This window comes from Phoca vitulina, unplaced genomic scaffold (assembly GCF_004348235.1).
Source record: "Phoca vitulina isolate PV1807 unplaced genomic scaffold, GSC_HSeal_1.0 scaffold30, whole genome shotgun sequence".
Taxonomy (NCBI): Eukaryota; Metazoa; Chordata; class Mammalia; order Carnivora; family Phocidae; genus Phoca; species Phoca vitulina.
This window is the reverse complement of record NW_022589733.1, coordinates 24,729,770-24,745,868: the sequence shown is the minus strand read 5'-3', so window position 1 is coordinate 24,745,868 and position 16,099 is coordinate 24,729,770. Positions and strand designations below refer to the sequence as shown.

The 16,099-nt window shown below is 44.4% G+C and overlaps 1 protein-coding gene across 2 annotated transcripts; it reads left to right on the top strand.

Annotated features, from left to right (window-relative positions):
* Positions 1-32: 32 nt before the first annotated feature.
* On the top strand, positions 33-15,054 carry KARS1 (lysyl-tRNA synthetase 1). 2 transcript variants are annotated; one of them, XM_032424293.1, is made up of 15 exons: positions 52-160; positions 2,857-3,036; positions 4,660-4,819; positions 5,787-5,952; positions 8,280-8,373; positions 8,941-9,127; positions 9,214-9,339; positions 10,445-10,564; positions 11,536-11,698; positions 11,805-11,978; positions 12,137-12,222; positions 12,554-12,639; positions 13,265-13,391; positions 14,107-14,250; positions 14,768-15,054. In XM_032424293.1, exons 2-15 carry the CDS (start codon positions 2,891-2,893, stop codon positions 14,864-14,866), a joined length of 1,878 nt encoding a protein of 625 aa, XP_032280184.1. In that variant the 5' UTR covers positions 52-160; positions 2,857-2,890; the 3' UTR covers positions 14,867-15,054. The 2 variants fall into 2 exon arrangements, with proteins under 2 accessions (XP_032280185.1, XP_032280184.1); XM_032424294.1 differs by lacking the exon at positions 2,857-3,036 and having other exon boundaries at positions 33-160.
* Positions 15,055-16,099: the final 1,045 nt, after the last annotated feature.

Sequence of the window (16,099 nt, the reverse complement as noted above, 5' to 3'; positions counted from 1 at the left end):
GCGCCCGCCCCTTCCTCTCGGAAGAGGCGGAGCTTCCGGCAGTGACCTGGAAATTACTAAGCGACCCCCGTCCGTTTTAGGTCGGGCCTTCGGGGAAGATGGCTGCGGTGCACGGGGCTGAGGTCAAAGTGGACGGCGGCGAGCCAAAACTGAGCAAAAAGTAAGTGTCGCCGCAAGTTATTAAGGTCTTTGTGGCCGGACAGGCCAGGCTAGGAACCGCCTCGAGGCTCCGGCCGAGGCGGCTTTGCCTGGGGCTTTCCTGCCGGTTCTCGTGGGTACAGCCACGCTGGGACGTAGCCGCTACGCCCCGAAACTACATCCCCCAGGTTGCCTCGGATCCCGGCTCTGGCGGAGTCCTGTGGTCGTATTCCTGGAGAAAGGAGAATTGACTAGAGAAAAGCGAAGCTTACTCCTTTCCTTCCCTCCCTCTGAAAAAATGCGTTTTTTCCTTATTGAGCCACGCCTCGCTACCCTTTGGAGAAATGTTAAATACCCGAGCTTTTCGGAAAGACCTTCAAATTTTCCTTGGCCTCACCCCGGCTATTCTGAATTTTACGTATTAAATGGATCCTTTCTAAAACTATTGTGCACCGATCTATATGGGTTATTTAAAGAATCTGAGTATTGAGTGAATGACCGAAGTCTAACAGTAGGGTCTGTCTGTTTCAGCCGTTACACTAAAGCTGCGCTTTGGAGCACTGCTGGATAGATCTTTGTTAACCAACCCAAATCCTTGGAGTGTGAAGATAAATATAAATACATCAAGATTAGCCTTCCGTTAATTGGTTATGTCCTGTATTCCTGGGCATATATAATATATTCCCTCTCAACTAGGGTTCTTCAGTTGAAGCACAGAACACAGGCAATGATTTGTTTTCTCAGTACTCCCAAGGATAGTGCATAACTAGTGCCGTTCCAGATGCCTAGGAGAAAAGTTAATTCATTACAAATAATGGCTGCCTTAGTGCACTGGGGCTCAGTTCTTTTGCTGAACCTGGATGGAATAGACACTTAACCAGTAAAAATTGATTTTCCTTTGTGTCCCTGGATTTATGCTTCAAATATTCTTTAAAAAATGAGAAAGGAAACGTCTGAGTTGATGTTTGATAGCACCCTCTATGTTGTCCTGAGAGTATCTGATGCATCTCTATGTTTAGACTCTAGTCTTGGACTTAACGCCTTTGGGAAAATCGCTTGGACTTTGATCTGTTACATCAGTATAGTTGACCCTTGAGTAACTCAGAGGTTAGGGGCACCATCCCCCATATAATGGAAAGTTCAAGTGTAACTTTTGACTCCCCCAAAACTGAATAACCAACTGTTGACTGGAAACTCATCAATAACATAAACAGTTGATTAACATGTATTTTGTATGTTACATATATACTGTATTCTTACAGTAAAGCAACAAAAAAAATTTTTAAGAGAATCATAAGATGGGGCACCTGGGTGGCTCAGTCGTTAAGTGTCTGCCTTCAGCTCAGGTCAAGGTCTCAGGGTCCTGGGATCGAGCCCCGGATCGGGCTCCCTGCTCCAAGGGGAGTCTGCTTCTCCCTCTCCCACTTCCCCTGCTTGTGTTCCCTCTCTTGCTGTGTCTCTCTCTGTCAAATAAATAAATAAAATCTTTTTTTAAAAAAATCATAAGAGAAAATGCATTTACAGTGCTATACTGTATTTATTCCCCCACAAAATCTGCATATAAATGGACCCTGCACAGTTAAAACCCATGTTGTTTAAAGGTCAACTGTAATTGAATTTAAGGTTTTTAAGTCATAAATGCCTCCTTGCTTAGGAGGAATTTGGCTAATTCCTTTCTACTGACTTCCTCTAGATTAATTACAGCTATCACTTTTTAAAAGCAGGTTTTATGTGTCAGACACTATGCTAGAACTATATAAACTTTCTAATCTCAAGAATAACCTGGCAAGGAAAGTATTAATGTCCATTTTTCAAATTAATAAACAGGCTCTGAGTGACTAAATACACATTGCTAAAGTGTGCATACCTAAAATGTGGTCTGTCACTGATTCAGGCTCTGGAGCAGAGATCTAAAACCAAGTCCAGAACTCCACAGCCCATGCTCTTCACGCTGCCTGCACCTTACCTCCTCACATTGTCTTAAAGAAATCTGCTGTTGATGTATATTCCTCTAGTGACCAAGGGGCTAAAATAATTTTTTTAATGATTAACATTTCCTTCTGTATCTTAATTGTTTTTGGGACTTCCTCAGTCTGCATCTTTAGTGAGCACCGTGTTATGCCAGTTATTTTCAACAAGTTTAAAAACAGATGGGCTGCCTGCCAAGTGACTCATTACCAAATGAAAGGTCAGATTAATGTAGTCCAGGATCCTTCCTGAAATTCTACTTTCCTCTTTGTTCCTAGAGCTCAAACAAATCTTATCTTTGACTCAGGTGCTTTTGTGTGGCTTGCTTTTAGCTTCATCTAGGGTTTGCAATTGACTGATATTTCATATGCTTCCCATTGCCATCTTTGTGGCCAGGTATTTAATCTCCAAGAGAGAAGCCACGTGTCAGGGGCTTCAGAAACACTGCTTCTGGTCCTGTCTCCCTATTTTCTGGATCGTTGTGATCATTTCTACCTATAAACTGTTGATTGCCTTGCTCTTGAGTTTTGACCCAGATATGTACCTTTTTTACCGTAGCAAGGACAGAACATTGTCAGAGTTGCAGCATAGTGAGTGTTACAGGGTTGTTGTCAGTTACGAGGGTCTTCAGCGGAACACTTAAAGGTTGTGCAACCTCCCCCTGCCCCACACCCATAAGAGTAGGAGTGCTGGTTGGGTGTATATATACTGTTTCGTCCCATCTGACACCACATCTCTGTTTCCTGTTAGGTGGTGGTAATCTTTAGTTCCGGGGTGTTCTGCCATGTTGACGCAAGCTGCTGTAAGGCTTGTTAGGGGGTCCCTGCGCCACACCTCCTGGGCACAGTGGGGGCAGAGGGAGCTGCGACTGTACCAGCTTGCTCCTTTCACAGCGCTTCACAAGGACAAGCCACTTTCTGATAAAAGAAGGTTGGTGCCCTTACCTTCGTTGTTGCTATGGGAGCAAAAATCCTTCCCGTACTTAGGTCCTTACCCGTTGAGCCTCTGGCTAAGTCTTTGGACTTGTTGCTAAGGAAACAGAGCTCCACTATGAAAACCAATGGTTGTTTCTCATTTTTTTTTAATAAATTCAGATTCTCACTCTAGATCCTTGAGGTGACTTGTACATCTTATACTAGAACAGTGTTGAGAACAAACGTTATTTTCCCTTTCTTGTCTTTCTGGACTTGGTTTGCTCATGAGATTAATTTGGTTTCTAGTCTTTGTTCTATCTCTAGGACCTTTTTGGATTTTTCCTTAGGATTAATTTGATTTAAAGAACAACACCTAGTTGAATGGAAAAAAACAGGTTTTTTTATGTTAATGCTAGGAAAAAACAAATGGGCTCCAGTGCCTACTGACTGAGTTACATACAGCCCAATAGGCCTACCATACAGTTCTGGAATGTTTGTCTTCACAACTGTTACAAGACAGATTACATCCAGAGACACCTACTTTGAAGCCCTCAGAGTCAGTCTTCTTACTTAAAAATGATTATTTCAAATCATCAGTTAATTTTTTTTAATTGACTTACTCTAAATTCATACTGAAAATTAAGAATTTGCCCAAAAGCCAGATAATATGCAAGCATGACTTGGTATCATTTGCCATGGTTTTTATTAAGAATACTTGATAAAACATTGGTGGTTTGATTGAATGATCAATTCTATTTGAATACTGAGGATATCCTCTATGCAAATCTGTTTGGTTTCTGGGTTCAGATACCAAGATTTCAGATCAGAGTGTAGGTAGTGAGGGACCAGAAATGTATCCAAATCTAAGATTTCTGTCCTGGGTGCAGAGAATGAAGTGTTTAAGATAGGGAAAGATACCTAGGATAACTCACATTTGCGTGTTTACTAAATGCTAAGGGCAGGGTCATCTCGGTCCTCATAGTATTTGGGGAGGGGAGTGTCTTCTGTTATTTCCATTTATAGATGGGGAGAAGTCACTCGTCCAATGTCTTATAATTGCTAGACAGCTGTGTCAGAATTTAGTCCCAGGCAGTCTGACTCTAAAGATGTTATATTATGCCCTACTCTGTGCTGGTTTATACACTGTTCTGCCCAGTTTGTTGTCAAAGTCAAGCTCCAGTAGGCAGACCAATACTGAGGGCCATTGTCAATGTATTGACCAATGGTGAGGGAAAGATTGTCAGTGATGTGTCTCCTTGAACTCTTAAGAGCCACCTCTCCCCCACCCTGTCCTACCCCAAACTAACCCTTGAAGAGCTGTAGAGAGGGATGGCAGACAGAGCTGGAGATGTTGCCTGTTTCGGTTTTTCTTTGTCCTGGGGTATCTTGATTTTAGTTGGGATCTCACACTGGAAAGCCAAGGCTGAAAAAGATTTTTTACATATTTATTCTAAGCTTACTTTTCCTTTGTCTTAATTCACCTGTAGAGTTGACTAAGAGACTAGAAGTAGGGGTGTAGAACCAGGCAAGAGCATTTCCCCCCAGGCTGTTCATATTTTTGATAAGTGGTAGTGGGGCAGAACATAGTAGAGTACTATTCAGGCAACTGTCACATTGAACGTTTGCATCTTCCCGACAGTGAGCTAAAGAGACGCCTGAAAGCCGAGAAGAAAATAGCAGAGAAGGAGGCCAAGCAGAAGGAGCTCAGTGAAAAACAGCTAAGCCAGGCCACAGCTGCTGCCGCCAACCACACCACTGACAATGGTGTGGGTGCTGAGGAGGAGACTCTGGACCCAAATGTGAGTCCCCTGGACCACCACTCTGGCTGGGCATGGGGAAGCTTCTGATGAGGCTTAAGGCCAATTCCTTGGGCCCGGTGACTAAGAAGATAAATAGGAACTGGAACACGCCGTCAGCCCTGGGTTGCTCTAAATGGATGGGGGCTGGGGGTAGGCTGCTACTCCATCTGGTGAAAGGCACAGGCCATGAGCATTTTCCTAATCAACTCTCAACAGCCGTTTGGGAGAATCTGGGACTTCCAAGTGACTGATTAATCTCCCCTGAAACTAGCTGAGCCTTACAGCAAATCCAGAAAAGGTATCTCCCTAAAGATTGGCTAGGGTTTACCTTGGACCAGAGATTAGCAAACTGTAGTCTGTAGGCCAGATCCACTTTCCCTTGTCTTTCATCTCATCCCTCCTCCCTGGTTTTGAAAATAAAATAGTATTGGAGCACAGCCATGCCCATTTGTTTACATAGGTCTAAGGGTGCTTTCACATAACAGCAGCAGAGTTGAGTGGTTGCATCAGGAAAAGTGTGCTGACCCCGCCTTAGAATATTCCCTTTTTACATCCTCCAGGCCCCAGAGGCCAATCTTGGGGAAAAGTCTGATGTGTAGCCAGAGGTAGGAAAGTAGGAAAAAAGATAAGTAACTCACCATGCAGATGTGTCCACAAAAGTGCTAACCAAGGCCACCTGTATAAATTAAACTTATTTTAGGTAGAATTCCAATTTTTCTTTTTACTGAATCTTGCATTTCAGAGTTCTGGCCTTCATTTCCACATATGAATTTGGCCACCATGCGTAGTGTAAGTGCACATCTCACTCCATATCAAATCCTGGGATTTCGAAGGTGTGGAGGGCTCAGTTAAGGAAACCTCAGTGTATTAGAGTCACTCTGGGGCAGAATACAGTACTCTGCTACTTGGGCCACTGGTCTGATCAGGTTCAACTTCTCAAAGGCTTTCCTCCCCCTTCCCCCAATAGCAATACTTCAAGATCCGCAGCCAAGCAATCCACCAACTGAAGATCAATGGGGAAGACCCGTACCCACACAAGTTCCATGTTGACATCTCGCTCACACATTTCATCCAAGAATACAGTCACCTGCAGCCTGGGGACCACCTGACTGACATCACCTTAAAGGTGGCAGGTAGGAGGACTCCCTGGCAGTTTGCTGTGCTCCCCCAGCACAGGCCTCTACAGGAGCACAAAGGAAGGTCTGAGTTGGTCTTGCTTTCAAGTAGTCTGTGTCTGAGGCTACTACTTAACAAGGGACAGGGCTGATCTATTTCATTCACAGAAAGAAGTAGAACAGCCCTAAAACATGAGATTGTATTCCGGATGAGGTGACGCTGCAGAGGAAAGGGCATTCTCTGAGGGGAACTCCTGAGCTGATGATGCTGCTAGTTCATAGTCCTTTAGGAGGACTTTTACCAGTGGGAGCCATGGCCGCATGCTCCTAAAAATTCCCACCTGTGGCCTAAGGATGTTTTGCACTGAGGCTGTATTTCTAGAACATGGTTATCTCAGAGTTCTAGTATCTTACATGGGATCTTTTCCTTAATTTAAAAAAAAAATCTGGGGCGCCTGGCAGGCTCAGTCCATAGAGCATGCGACTCTTGATCTTGGGGTGAGTTCAAGCCCCACTTTGGGCACAGAGGTTACTCCAAAAAAAAAATGTCTTTGGGTGCCTGGGTGGCTCAGTCAGTTGATTGTCTGACTCTTAGTTTCGGCTCAGGTCATGATCTCAGGGTCCTGGGATTGAGCCCCCTGCTCGTGCTCCCTCTCTGGCTGTGTCTCTCTCTGTGAAATAAGTAAATAAAATCTTTAAAAAAAAAAAAGTGTCTTGATGTTACTTGATCTTTAAAAAAAAAAAAGTGTCTTGATGTTATTCAGGTACACAGTGTGCCCTTCAAATATGTATTTTCAAGTCTTCCAGGAAATTTTTCTTGAATATAATGTTTTTGTGTGTTCTGTTTCTTGCTTTGGTTTTCTTTTGGGACTCCTTGTATCCATATGTTGGATCTTCCCTTCTTTTCAGTATTTGTCACTTTTTCTCAAACCCTTTTTATCTCTTTCTTTATACTTTGACTTAAATTTTATTCTTCTTCCCCACTTGGTTTCTTCTAAAGCATTATTGTATTCACTCTTATTTTTTTCTAGTTTAGTCTTCATTTCTGAAATGATTTTTTACTTTATTTCTGATTTTTTCATGTGTCACTTGATTTCTTAGTTTTTCAATGATTCTAATTTGTGGGGTTTTTTGTTTCATGTCATTTTCTTAATGTCTTTCAGCTCACTATGAAATAGAATTTTTTTTTTCTGAGCACGTCTGTCCTGAGTGCTTCTTTATTTAATAACTGATATTTGACCTCAATGCCTATATCTTGCTTATTTTTATGTGAAATTAGTTTTCCTGAATGTTAAAAGGAAGCTTAGTTTAGATAGCTTTTCCAGCTTCACTGAGCTCGCTCTTCTATTGTTTTGTTCAGTGTTCAGAAGTAAAGCAGCTTGCTTCCTGAGATTTCCAGGCTCTCTTCCCCTTCCTCACTTTTGTTGGACCTTCTCTTTCCTTTATCTGTGTTTTCCTGGTCTTTTCCAGTTTTGTGGGCCTTGCCCTAGAAGGGAGCCCTGGCTGTTAAATTTAACAGATTCCTGGGGCTACCCTGAGGGGCGTCAGCTCATTTAGACCTTGTGCAGCCCCAGCCCCCTATGCTCACCCATGTGGCAGTGGCAAATCCCCTTCTGGGTTTAGCTGCCATCCTCCAGTTAGCTGCCACATTTTCCAGTAACTATCTATGGCCATTTTGGAAATTTCCAGTTCTCAGACCCATCAGATACCTCATTGCTCCCTACAGCTTTTTCCTATATGGAGGTCTTAGGGTTCTTGTGGTTTACCCCATGGCTTGTATTTGGGGATTCCTGGGAATATCTTCCCACATAATTTTGTTGTAAATTTTATCCATAGCTTTTTGGCCTTGCCTGTCTAGTTGTGCTTTCTGTTTTTATGTGAGCATTGAGTTAGATCCAAAAACTATGCTGCCACCGACAGAGCCATCTTCCAGGAGTCAGGTCTTCCTGCACATTTTTTTTTTTTAAAGATTTTTTTTATTTATTTATTTGAGAGAGAGAGAGTGAGAGAGCGCAAGAGGGGGTAGGGTTAGAGGGAGAAGCAGACTCCCCGCCGAGCAGGGAGCCCAATGTGGGACTCGATCCCGGGACTCCGGGATCATGACCTGAGCCGAAGGCAGTCGCTTAACCAACTGAGCCACCCAGGCGCCCTTCCTGCACATTTTTAACTGATTTAATGAGGAAAAATACTGGGCTCAACTCTCAGGCTAAAATCAAATTGTTCTGGTCTGTGGTCATAGGACATTGTACCCAGACATAAACAATGCAGAGGGAACTTTTCTCGCACTGATATCACGAAATGGTTTCTGGTTCTGTTGGTCAGTATTTTTGTTACTCTTTTTCTAGGTAGGATACACGCCAAAAGAGCTTCTGGGGGAAAGCTCATCTTCTATGACCTTAGAGGAGAGGGGGTCAAGTTGCAAGTCATGGCCAATTCCAGGTATGTAGAGTTAACCCATTGCAGGCCTTTCTAGATTGGCCCAGAGCAACATGGTTGAGGACAAAGGCCCATGTGCTCTCCCTTTCCTGTTGTATTTAAAGTTAAAAAGTTGGGTAGGGTTGATTAAGGCTGAATAGAGAATAAAAAGGCCATCTGGTCACCTAGAGAATAACAGCTGCTCTCCGGTTGTGCAGCAGTTACAGGCGGAGGGTAACACTTGAGCAGTTGACAAAAGAATACAAGATTCTTGTCGGGCGCACACTAACTAGGCATCAGCAGTTTGGTGAGGATTCCAGAGGTCAGTTTTAAAAACTAAACCAGTGGGGGGGTGGGGTCAGTTAAGCATCCAACTGTTGATTTCAGCTCAGGTCATGAGATAGAGCCCTGCATGGGGCTCTGTGCTCAGCACGAGTCTACTTGAAATTCTCTCTCTTCCTCTCCCCGTCCCCCCACTTGTGTGCTCTCTTTCTAAAAATAAGTAAGTAAAATCTTTAAAAAAGAAAAAAAACTAAACCAGTGGTCAGTTTAATTTGGAATATTGTATACCGAAGTACATTTTACTTTCAGGAATTATAAATCAGAAGAAGAATTTATTCACATCAATAACAAACTGCGTCGGGGAGACATAATTGGAGTTCAGGGGAATCCTGGGAAAACCAAGAAGGGTGAGCTGAGCATCATTCCCTATGAGATCACACTGCTGTCTCCTTGCTTGCATATGTTACCTCATCTCCACTTTGGCCTCAAAGACAAGGTAAGCTCTTGTGGCCTCCTCACTGTGGTTTATCGTGGCATTGGATCAGACTTAGCAGTGATTTCTGTCTGTTACTTTTGGTTTAGGAAACACGGTATCGTCAGAGATACTTGGACTTGATCCTGAATGACTTTGTGAGGCAGAAATTTATCATCCGCTCTAAGATCATCACATATATAAGGAGTTTCTTGGATGAGTTGGGATTCCTAGAGGTGAGGGAGAATTCTTACCTGACACGATGAGCTAGCTGCCTTGTTATGTCTGCCTCTGACTATTCTTTCTCTTCCCTTTTCCATGTCCTGTGTCCATATTGTTCATGCTCAATGAAAAGACCCCTTTCTTCCTAGTGTCTTTGTTCCACCTTGCTTTTTTAGTGCCCTGATTAAGAAGGCAGGACCTGAATTCTGAGATAATGGACAAAATATAGGGCCGTCCGCACAATAATGATGCCACCATGTTCAGTGTGTTATCAACTCATTTTGCTTTTTTGTAGCATTAAAAAAAAAAATAGGTTTTAATTGTATAAGAAAAGTAAATGCATGTTATTGTAAAACAAATTCAAAGAAACTGAAACAAAACTGAAAGTCTCCTTTCATATCTCCCAACTACCTTCCCCAAACTTGAGTTTGATATGTATCCTCCCACATCACTTGCTGTGCATATATACCTATATACCTGAGTTTGTTGTAGATGAGGTATGTGTGCAAATGTTTTAGAAGGGTTTTATTTTTTGCTTTAAACATAAATGAGGTCACACTGTATGTATTCTGATGGACCTGATGTTCCCCCCCCAATATATTCTGGAGTCTTTTGCATGTCTATAATAACTAAGTCGAAGGATATAAGCATTCCAACTAACAGTGTTTATAAAAAATTTAATTTATGGGCACCTGGGTGGCTCAGTCAGTTAAGCATCTTCCTTTGGCTCAGGTCATGATCCCTGGGTCCTGGGATCAAGTCCCACGTCGGGCTCCCTGCTCAGTGGGGAGCCTGCTTCTCCCTCTCCCTGCTGCTTGTGCTTGCTCTCTCGCTCGCTCTCTCAAATAAATAAAATCTTTGAAAAAAATTTAATTTATAGCTTGTGAAAATTTATGGCACTATATTAATGGTGTTTGGTATTAACAGAAATAGAGATGCTTCTAGAAAACTAGGTCATCTCTACTTTTTTGTCAAGCACCTGCACATGACTATTAGACTTAACTTTCACTTGGGGATATAACAGGCTTAGAACATAGCCATGCAAAACCTGAGTTAGCCCCAAGGCCTCTGTTTTGAGGACCTCTGTCTGAAGATTAAATGTTTCTCCCTGTTGTTTAGATTGAAACTCCCATGATGAACGTCATCCCAGGAGGAGCTGTGGCCAAGCCTTTCATCACCTACCACAATGAGCTGGACATGAATTTATACATGAGAATTGCTCCAGAACTCTACCATAAGGTAATCAGTAAAAGGATGCCCTGTTCCTTAGAGAAGCAGAAGGCTGGAAATCCACTGGCTAGGTAGGTGCAATTAGAAATAAGAGGAACAGTGAGGGTACAACAGCCAGGAGAGTATTCTAATCTGCCAGGCCTGTGAGTGTTACACTCCCGGAAGTTCTCTACAAGATCAGTAGAGCATTGCAGGTCAGAGGGCAAAGAGATTGTCTTTCCTAGGTGTACAGCACCTCCTAACCTGCTTTGGTTCCCATATTTTAAGTTTATAGTTCTCCTTGGATTAAATCTGATTTTAGTCTTTTATATAAAAGCTTGATCTCTGCCTAGAACTTGATAATAAACATTATAAATGACCAGAGTAAATAAGCCTGTCACTTAAAATTCTTATAGACAACAGAAGCTGTTATAACTAGTTTAAGCACAAGAAGAATGTGTTCAAATGTATAAGGAAGCTCACAATTCCCAGGAGCTGGGAGGACCAGAGATTCAGGCTTGGAGACCATAGGACTAGGAAATGATTCTCAGGCCTGTCTGGGCGTTCCCATGGAGAACCTGGGTCTTTCCCACTAGGGACAGCTAACATAGCTCATAACCCTGGCTCTAGGCACAGGTCATTGCCATTAGGACTTCTGTAATACATCTTTTTTCAGTAGCTCTCAAAAGTTGCCTGGGTGTGTCTGACTGGTGGAGAGCTTGGGTTACATGCCTGCATCCTAACCCCAAGAGAGACTTCTTGGGGAGGCTCACACTCACAAGAGGAAGTGCTTTCCCAACAGAGGAAGAGCATTCAGAGGTCCTGAGCAACCAAAATGAGTGATGACTGTCCACTACAAAGGTCTAAAGAGACTAGGGTACTCAGCATTTGGGTGGAGACCTGAAAACATGGGTGAGCTATGAAAACTAAATTAACTTTTGTAGACAAACTTTCCAGAGTCATTAAAATTAGCTGCCATGACCTTGGCCATGTGTTACTAGATACTGGTGGTTGGTGGCATTGACCGGGTTTATGAAATTGGACGCCAGTTCCGGAATGAAGGAATTGATTTGACTCACAATCCTGAGTTCACCACCTGTGAGTTCTACATGGCCTATGCAGATTATCATGATCTCATGGAAATCACAGAGAAGATGATTTCAGGTGACCTCTCGTGTTTCCTTTGTCTTTCACACGTCTGAAGGGCTGATTTGCTGCTTTCGGGAGGACTACCTGTGGGTCCTCTTTAAATGACAGATTTCTTTCCCAGGGATGGTGAAGCACATTACAGGCAGTTACAAGGTCACCTACCATCCAGATGGCCCAGAGGGCGAAGCCTGTGAGATTGACTTCACCCCCCCTTTCCGGAGAATCAGCATGGTAGAAGAGCTTGAAAAGGCCTTGGGGGTGAAGCTGCCAGAAACCAGGCTCTTTGAAACTGAAGGTAAAGTGATGCACGCCTCCACGGAACAGCCCTGCTTCCTGTTCGGCCCTGAATTAGATGAGGTCAGGGCTAGAATTTCCCACACTATTCTTTTTTATATACTTCTTTATTGGGGTAGTATAATGTCGTCTGTCCTAACTCGCACGTTTATATTACAGAAACTCGCAAAATTCTTGATGACATCTGTGTGGCAAGAGCTGTTGAATGCCCTCCACCTCGGACCACAGCCAGGCTCCTTGATAAGGTGACCGACCATGCTCTTCAAGTACTTGCCCTCATCCCGTGGTAACCAGCCCCCTGCTCCCTATGAAGGTGAACTCCACTGTGCAGCACTAACTTCTACAGCCTCTTAGGAGCCCTCAGGAGAGAGAAAAGAGAATTAACAAGTTTTGAACTCTTGGTACTAACTCTGTGCCAAGTAGCTATGTAATCTGAGTTAAACCTTACCAGCCATGGAGAGGCTTAGGATAAATCCCAGGAGCAGCAGGTAGTGGGTAGGAGTCCTCCACCAAGACTGGGACAGTCAAAATGCCATTCAGAAAGGATCTCTAGCTCTGCTTTCCTTTTTCCTTAAGCTTGTCGGGGAGTTCCTAGAAACGACATGCATCAATCCTACATTCATCTGTGATCACCCGCAGATAATGAGCCCTCTGGCTAAATGGTAAGATAAAATAGGGTATTTCAGTTACCTATTACTGTGTAACAGCTTCAGAATTTAGTGGCACAAATCAACAATTCTCAAGAGTTTGTGGGTTCATTGGGTAGTCTTTCTGCTATACAAAGTGGTAGCTAGGGTAACTCAAGTGGCTGTAACTGGGAACTCAGGCACCTTGTGTCTTCTCCACATGGGTTCTCGTCCTCCAGAGCCTCTTTATGTAGCCTCTGTCTGGCAGCGTAGCCTGGGCTTCCTTACATAGTGGCCAGGTTCCAGAAGAATAAACCCCAGGGTGCAAACACCTATCAAGCTTCTGCTGTCCCCATGGCCAAAGCAAGTGCTATGGGCAGCCCGGAGTCCGCATGACAGGGCACAGAAGGGCAGGAATACAGGAGGTATGGTTCATTGCACCCATCTTCCACGCAGGTGTGTTGGGAAGATGATTGAAGCTTCCATGTTTCTCACCCTCCTCACCACTGTACCAAATGACTTGGTGCTAGAATGCATCCGGGCCTCAGGTCTCAATTCGCAACACTTAGGAATCAACTGGAATTCAGGAACTCTTGTGTTTGTAGCAGATGTTATCGGTGAACCTGTGTATTCAGCCTCCCCTTTGGTCTCTTGTCCCCAGGCACCGCTCTAAAGAGGGTCTGACTGAGCGCTTTGAGCTGTTTGTCATGAAGAAGGAAATCTGCAATGCCTATACCGAGCTCAACGACCCTGTGCGGCAGCGGCAGCTGTTTGAAGAACAGGCCAAGGTCAGGAAGGGGGGTGGAAGACAGAGGTAGCGGTTTCCTCATGTGCGCCCTCGCTAGACAATGTTGGCCTGAACCCTGGTCTCTGTCATTGTCTGCATCTCTTTGTGGCTTCAACAGAAACGAAGGGTAAAGCCACGGGCTTCACTGGAGGAAGTCACAGTTCAAGATGGAGAACTTGGCTGGTTTGGGCTCTAGAATTTCCACATAGAGGAGCTCAGGCATCGTATCTGTGTGGGGAGTGTGATGCTTGCCTTGAAAATACATTTGCCTAACGAGAGCATCATTTTTCTTAAATGGTACATATATTAAGATGGCTTTGGGGTGAGAGGCAGATAGATTAATGGAGACAAAGCCCCCACCGGCTGCCCGCACCAGCACTGCCACAGATGGGTAGTTTCAGGAAATGAGGGAAAGACTCCTGGGAATCCTGTCTCCAAAAATCAGTCTCACTGGACTCACAGAGCCTGGGGCAGTTGGAGGTGTTTCCATTTCACAGAGAAAGTCTCATGTGTTCTGAAGTGGGGCTTACTGGCCCTGACCTGGTCTTTGAAAGAAATGGCTCCATCCTGAAGTTACTGGGAAACCAATTCCCAAGACGTGCTGGGTGTCCAGAGCATTCCCAGAACGGTTATCCCTGTGAATGTGCTGACGCGCCCACTCAGACCCTGAGAGACCGCGCAGCCTGGAACAGTGTCGCAGTTTGGTTCTCTTGTAGGCCAAGGCTGCTGGCGACGATGAGGCCATGTTCATAGATGAGAACTTCTGCACTGCCCTGGAATACGGGCTGCCCCCCACGGCTGGCTGGGGCATGGGCATCGACCGCGTCACCATGTTTCTCACAGACTCCAATAACATCAAGGTACATGGCAGCCCTCCATCACGCACTGCCCCAAGGAGCTCCACTGTCGGAGGCGGTGTGCGGCAGGCCTGGAAAAGAAAGAAGGGAAGGGGCTTTGGGCTGGAAGGAGGAGCGGGCAGAGCAGTTACACACGATTCCACAGGAGGGCAGTGAGGGCATCTGATACGATGGGATTTGGGAGGTTTTCTACCTGACGCAGAAAGAATACTCGTTTGCATTTCTTGAGGATCCAAGGAACACACTAAGCCCTCTGCGTGCGTTTTCTCATGTAACTTAGCCCTGTGAGGCGTAGACACTGTTGTTATTCCCATTGTTATAGATAGGGAAGTCCTACTGTCAGAGAAGCTCTGTGTTCACTCATTCTTTTCCATCCTCTATAATTGAGAGGGACTGAGTTGAAGTAAAAACCCAGATCTCTGGATTTGGGTGGCAATAATAACCGGAAGCAAAAGGAATGGGTGGATAACTGTGAAAAAGAGCATGCTTCTTACTTCAAAGTGCATTTTCTCTCCTGTAGGAAGTACTTCTGTTTCCTGCCATGAAACCCGAAGACAAGAAAGAGAGCGGAGCCCCCGCTGATACCTTAGAAAGCACAACAGCTGGCACTTCTGTCTAGAAAAACCATCGTTGCGAGTCGTGTAACTCAGGCCTCTCTGCATTTCTGCACAAGTTCAAGGACTGCAGAGGAATTCTTGTGTGTTGCTTTCCATTTGATGATCACGGTTCAGTTCAGGCACCAGAAGAGAGAAGAGGAATTAAAAATTCCTTTTTACTTCTTGTTCCCAAGTAAACCATTTGTCTCTACTTGCGTCTCATGACTGTGTTTACCATGGAACATCAACTTTTACTCAGACAGCTGGCCTAGTGGACGTTTAGGATTATACCACTTTATTCATTCACCAAATTTATATTAATGTCTGCTCTGTGTCAGGCATTGTGCTGGGGGGTTGGGGAGAGCAGTGAACAAAAGCCAAGTCCCTGCTTTTGTGGAACTTTTATTTGTTTAGGGGTTGAGGGCAACCAGACAAGAAACAACTAAATGTATATTTCTGGTACATACGAAGAAAAAAAGGGGGGGTGAGGGGACAGGGGTGCTATTCTAGAAGGAAGTAGATGGGGGACAGTGCTATTTTATTTAAATATGTGATCAGGGAAAACTTTTAGGTGACATTTAAGTAGAGATCTGGAGACATCTGGGGAGGGAAGGGTGATCCAGACTAGAGGACTGCATTTTTTTTTAAAGATTTTATATTTAAGTAATCTCTACACCCTATGTGAGGCTCAAACCCACAGCCCCGAGAACAAGAGCTGCGCACTCTACCAACTGAGCCGGCCAGGCGCTCTGAGGACTGCATTTTCGAGGAATAGCAAAGCGTCTGGTATGGCTGGAGAAGAGTAAGCAAAGTCCCTGAGGGGCCAGATCACACAGGCCCCTGCAAGCCATGCTGAGTGTGTGTTTTGTTAGGAGTGACGTGAGAAGCCATTGGAGGGTTTTGAGCAGAGTGCTTTGAAAATACTGCAGCAGTTAGCATGGGGAGGGCAAGAGTGAAAGGGAGATGGTGGCTGACTGTTTGAACTAACGGAGGTGCTTACATGTCATTGGACTTCGCCTGGTCCTCAGGTTCATAGGATCTGGTGAGGGGATGTGGGTTGTAAGCAGAAGGATTCAAAGACGATTTTAAGGTTTGGGGTCTGAACAACTGAAGAGTTGTCATTTACTGAAATGGGACAAACAGGAAGTGCAATTTGAGAGGAAAGGTTGAGCGTTGGGTTTTACACCTAATTTGACATCGGGTGGGAACAGTAAGTATGATGTTGAATATGAGTCTGGATTTTTCTCATTACCTTC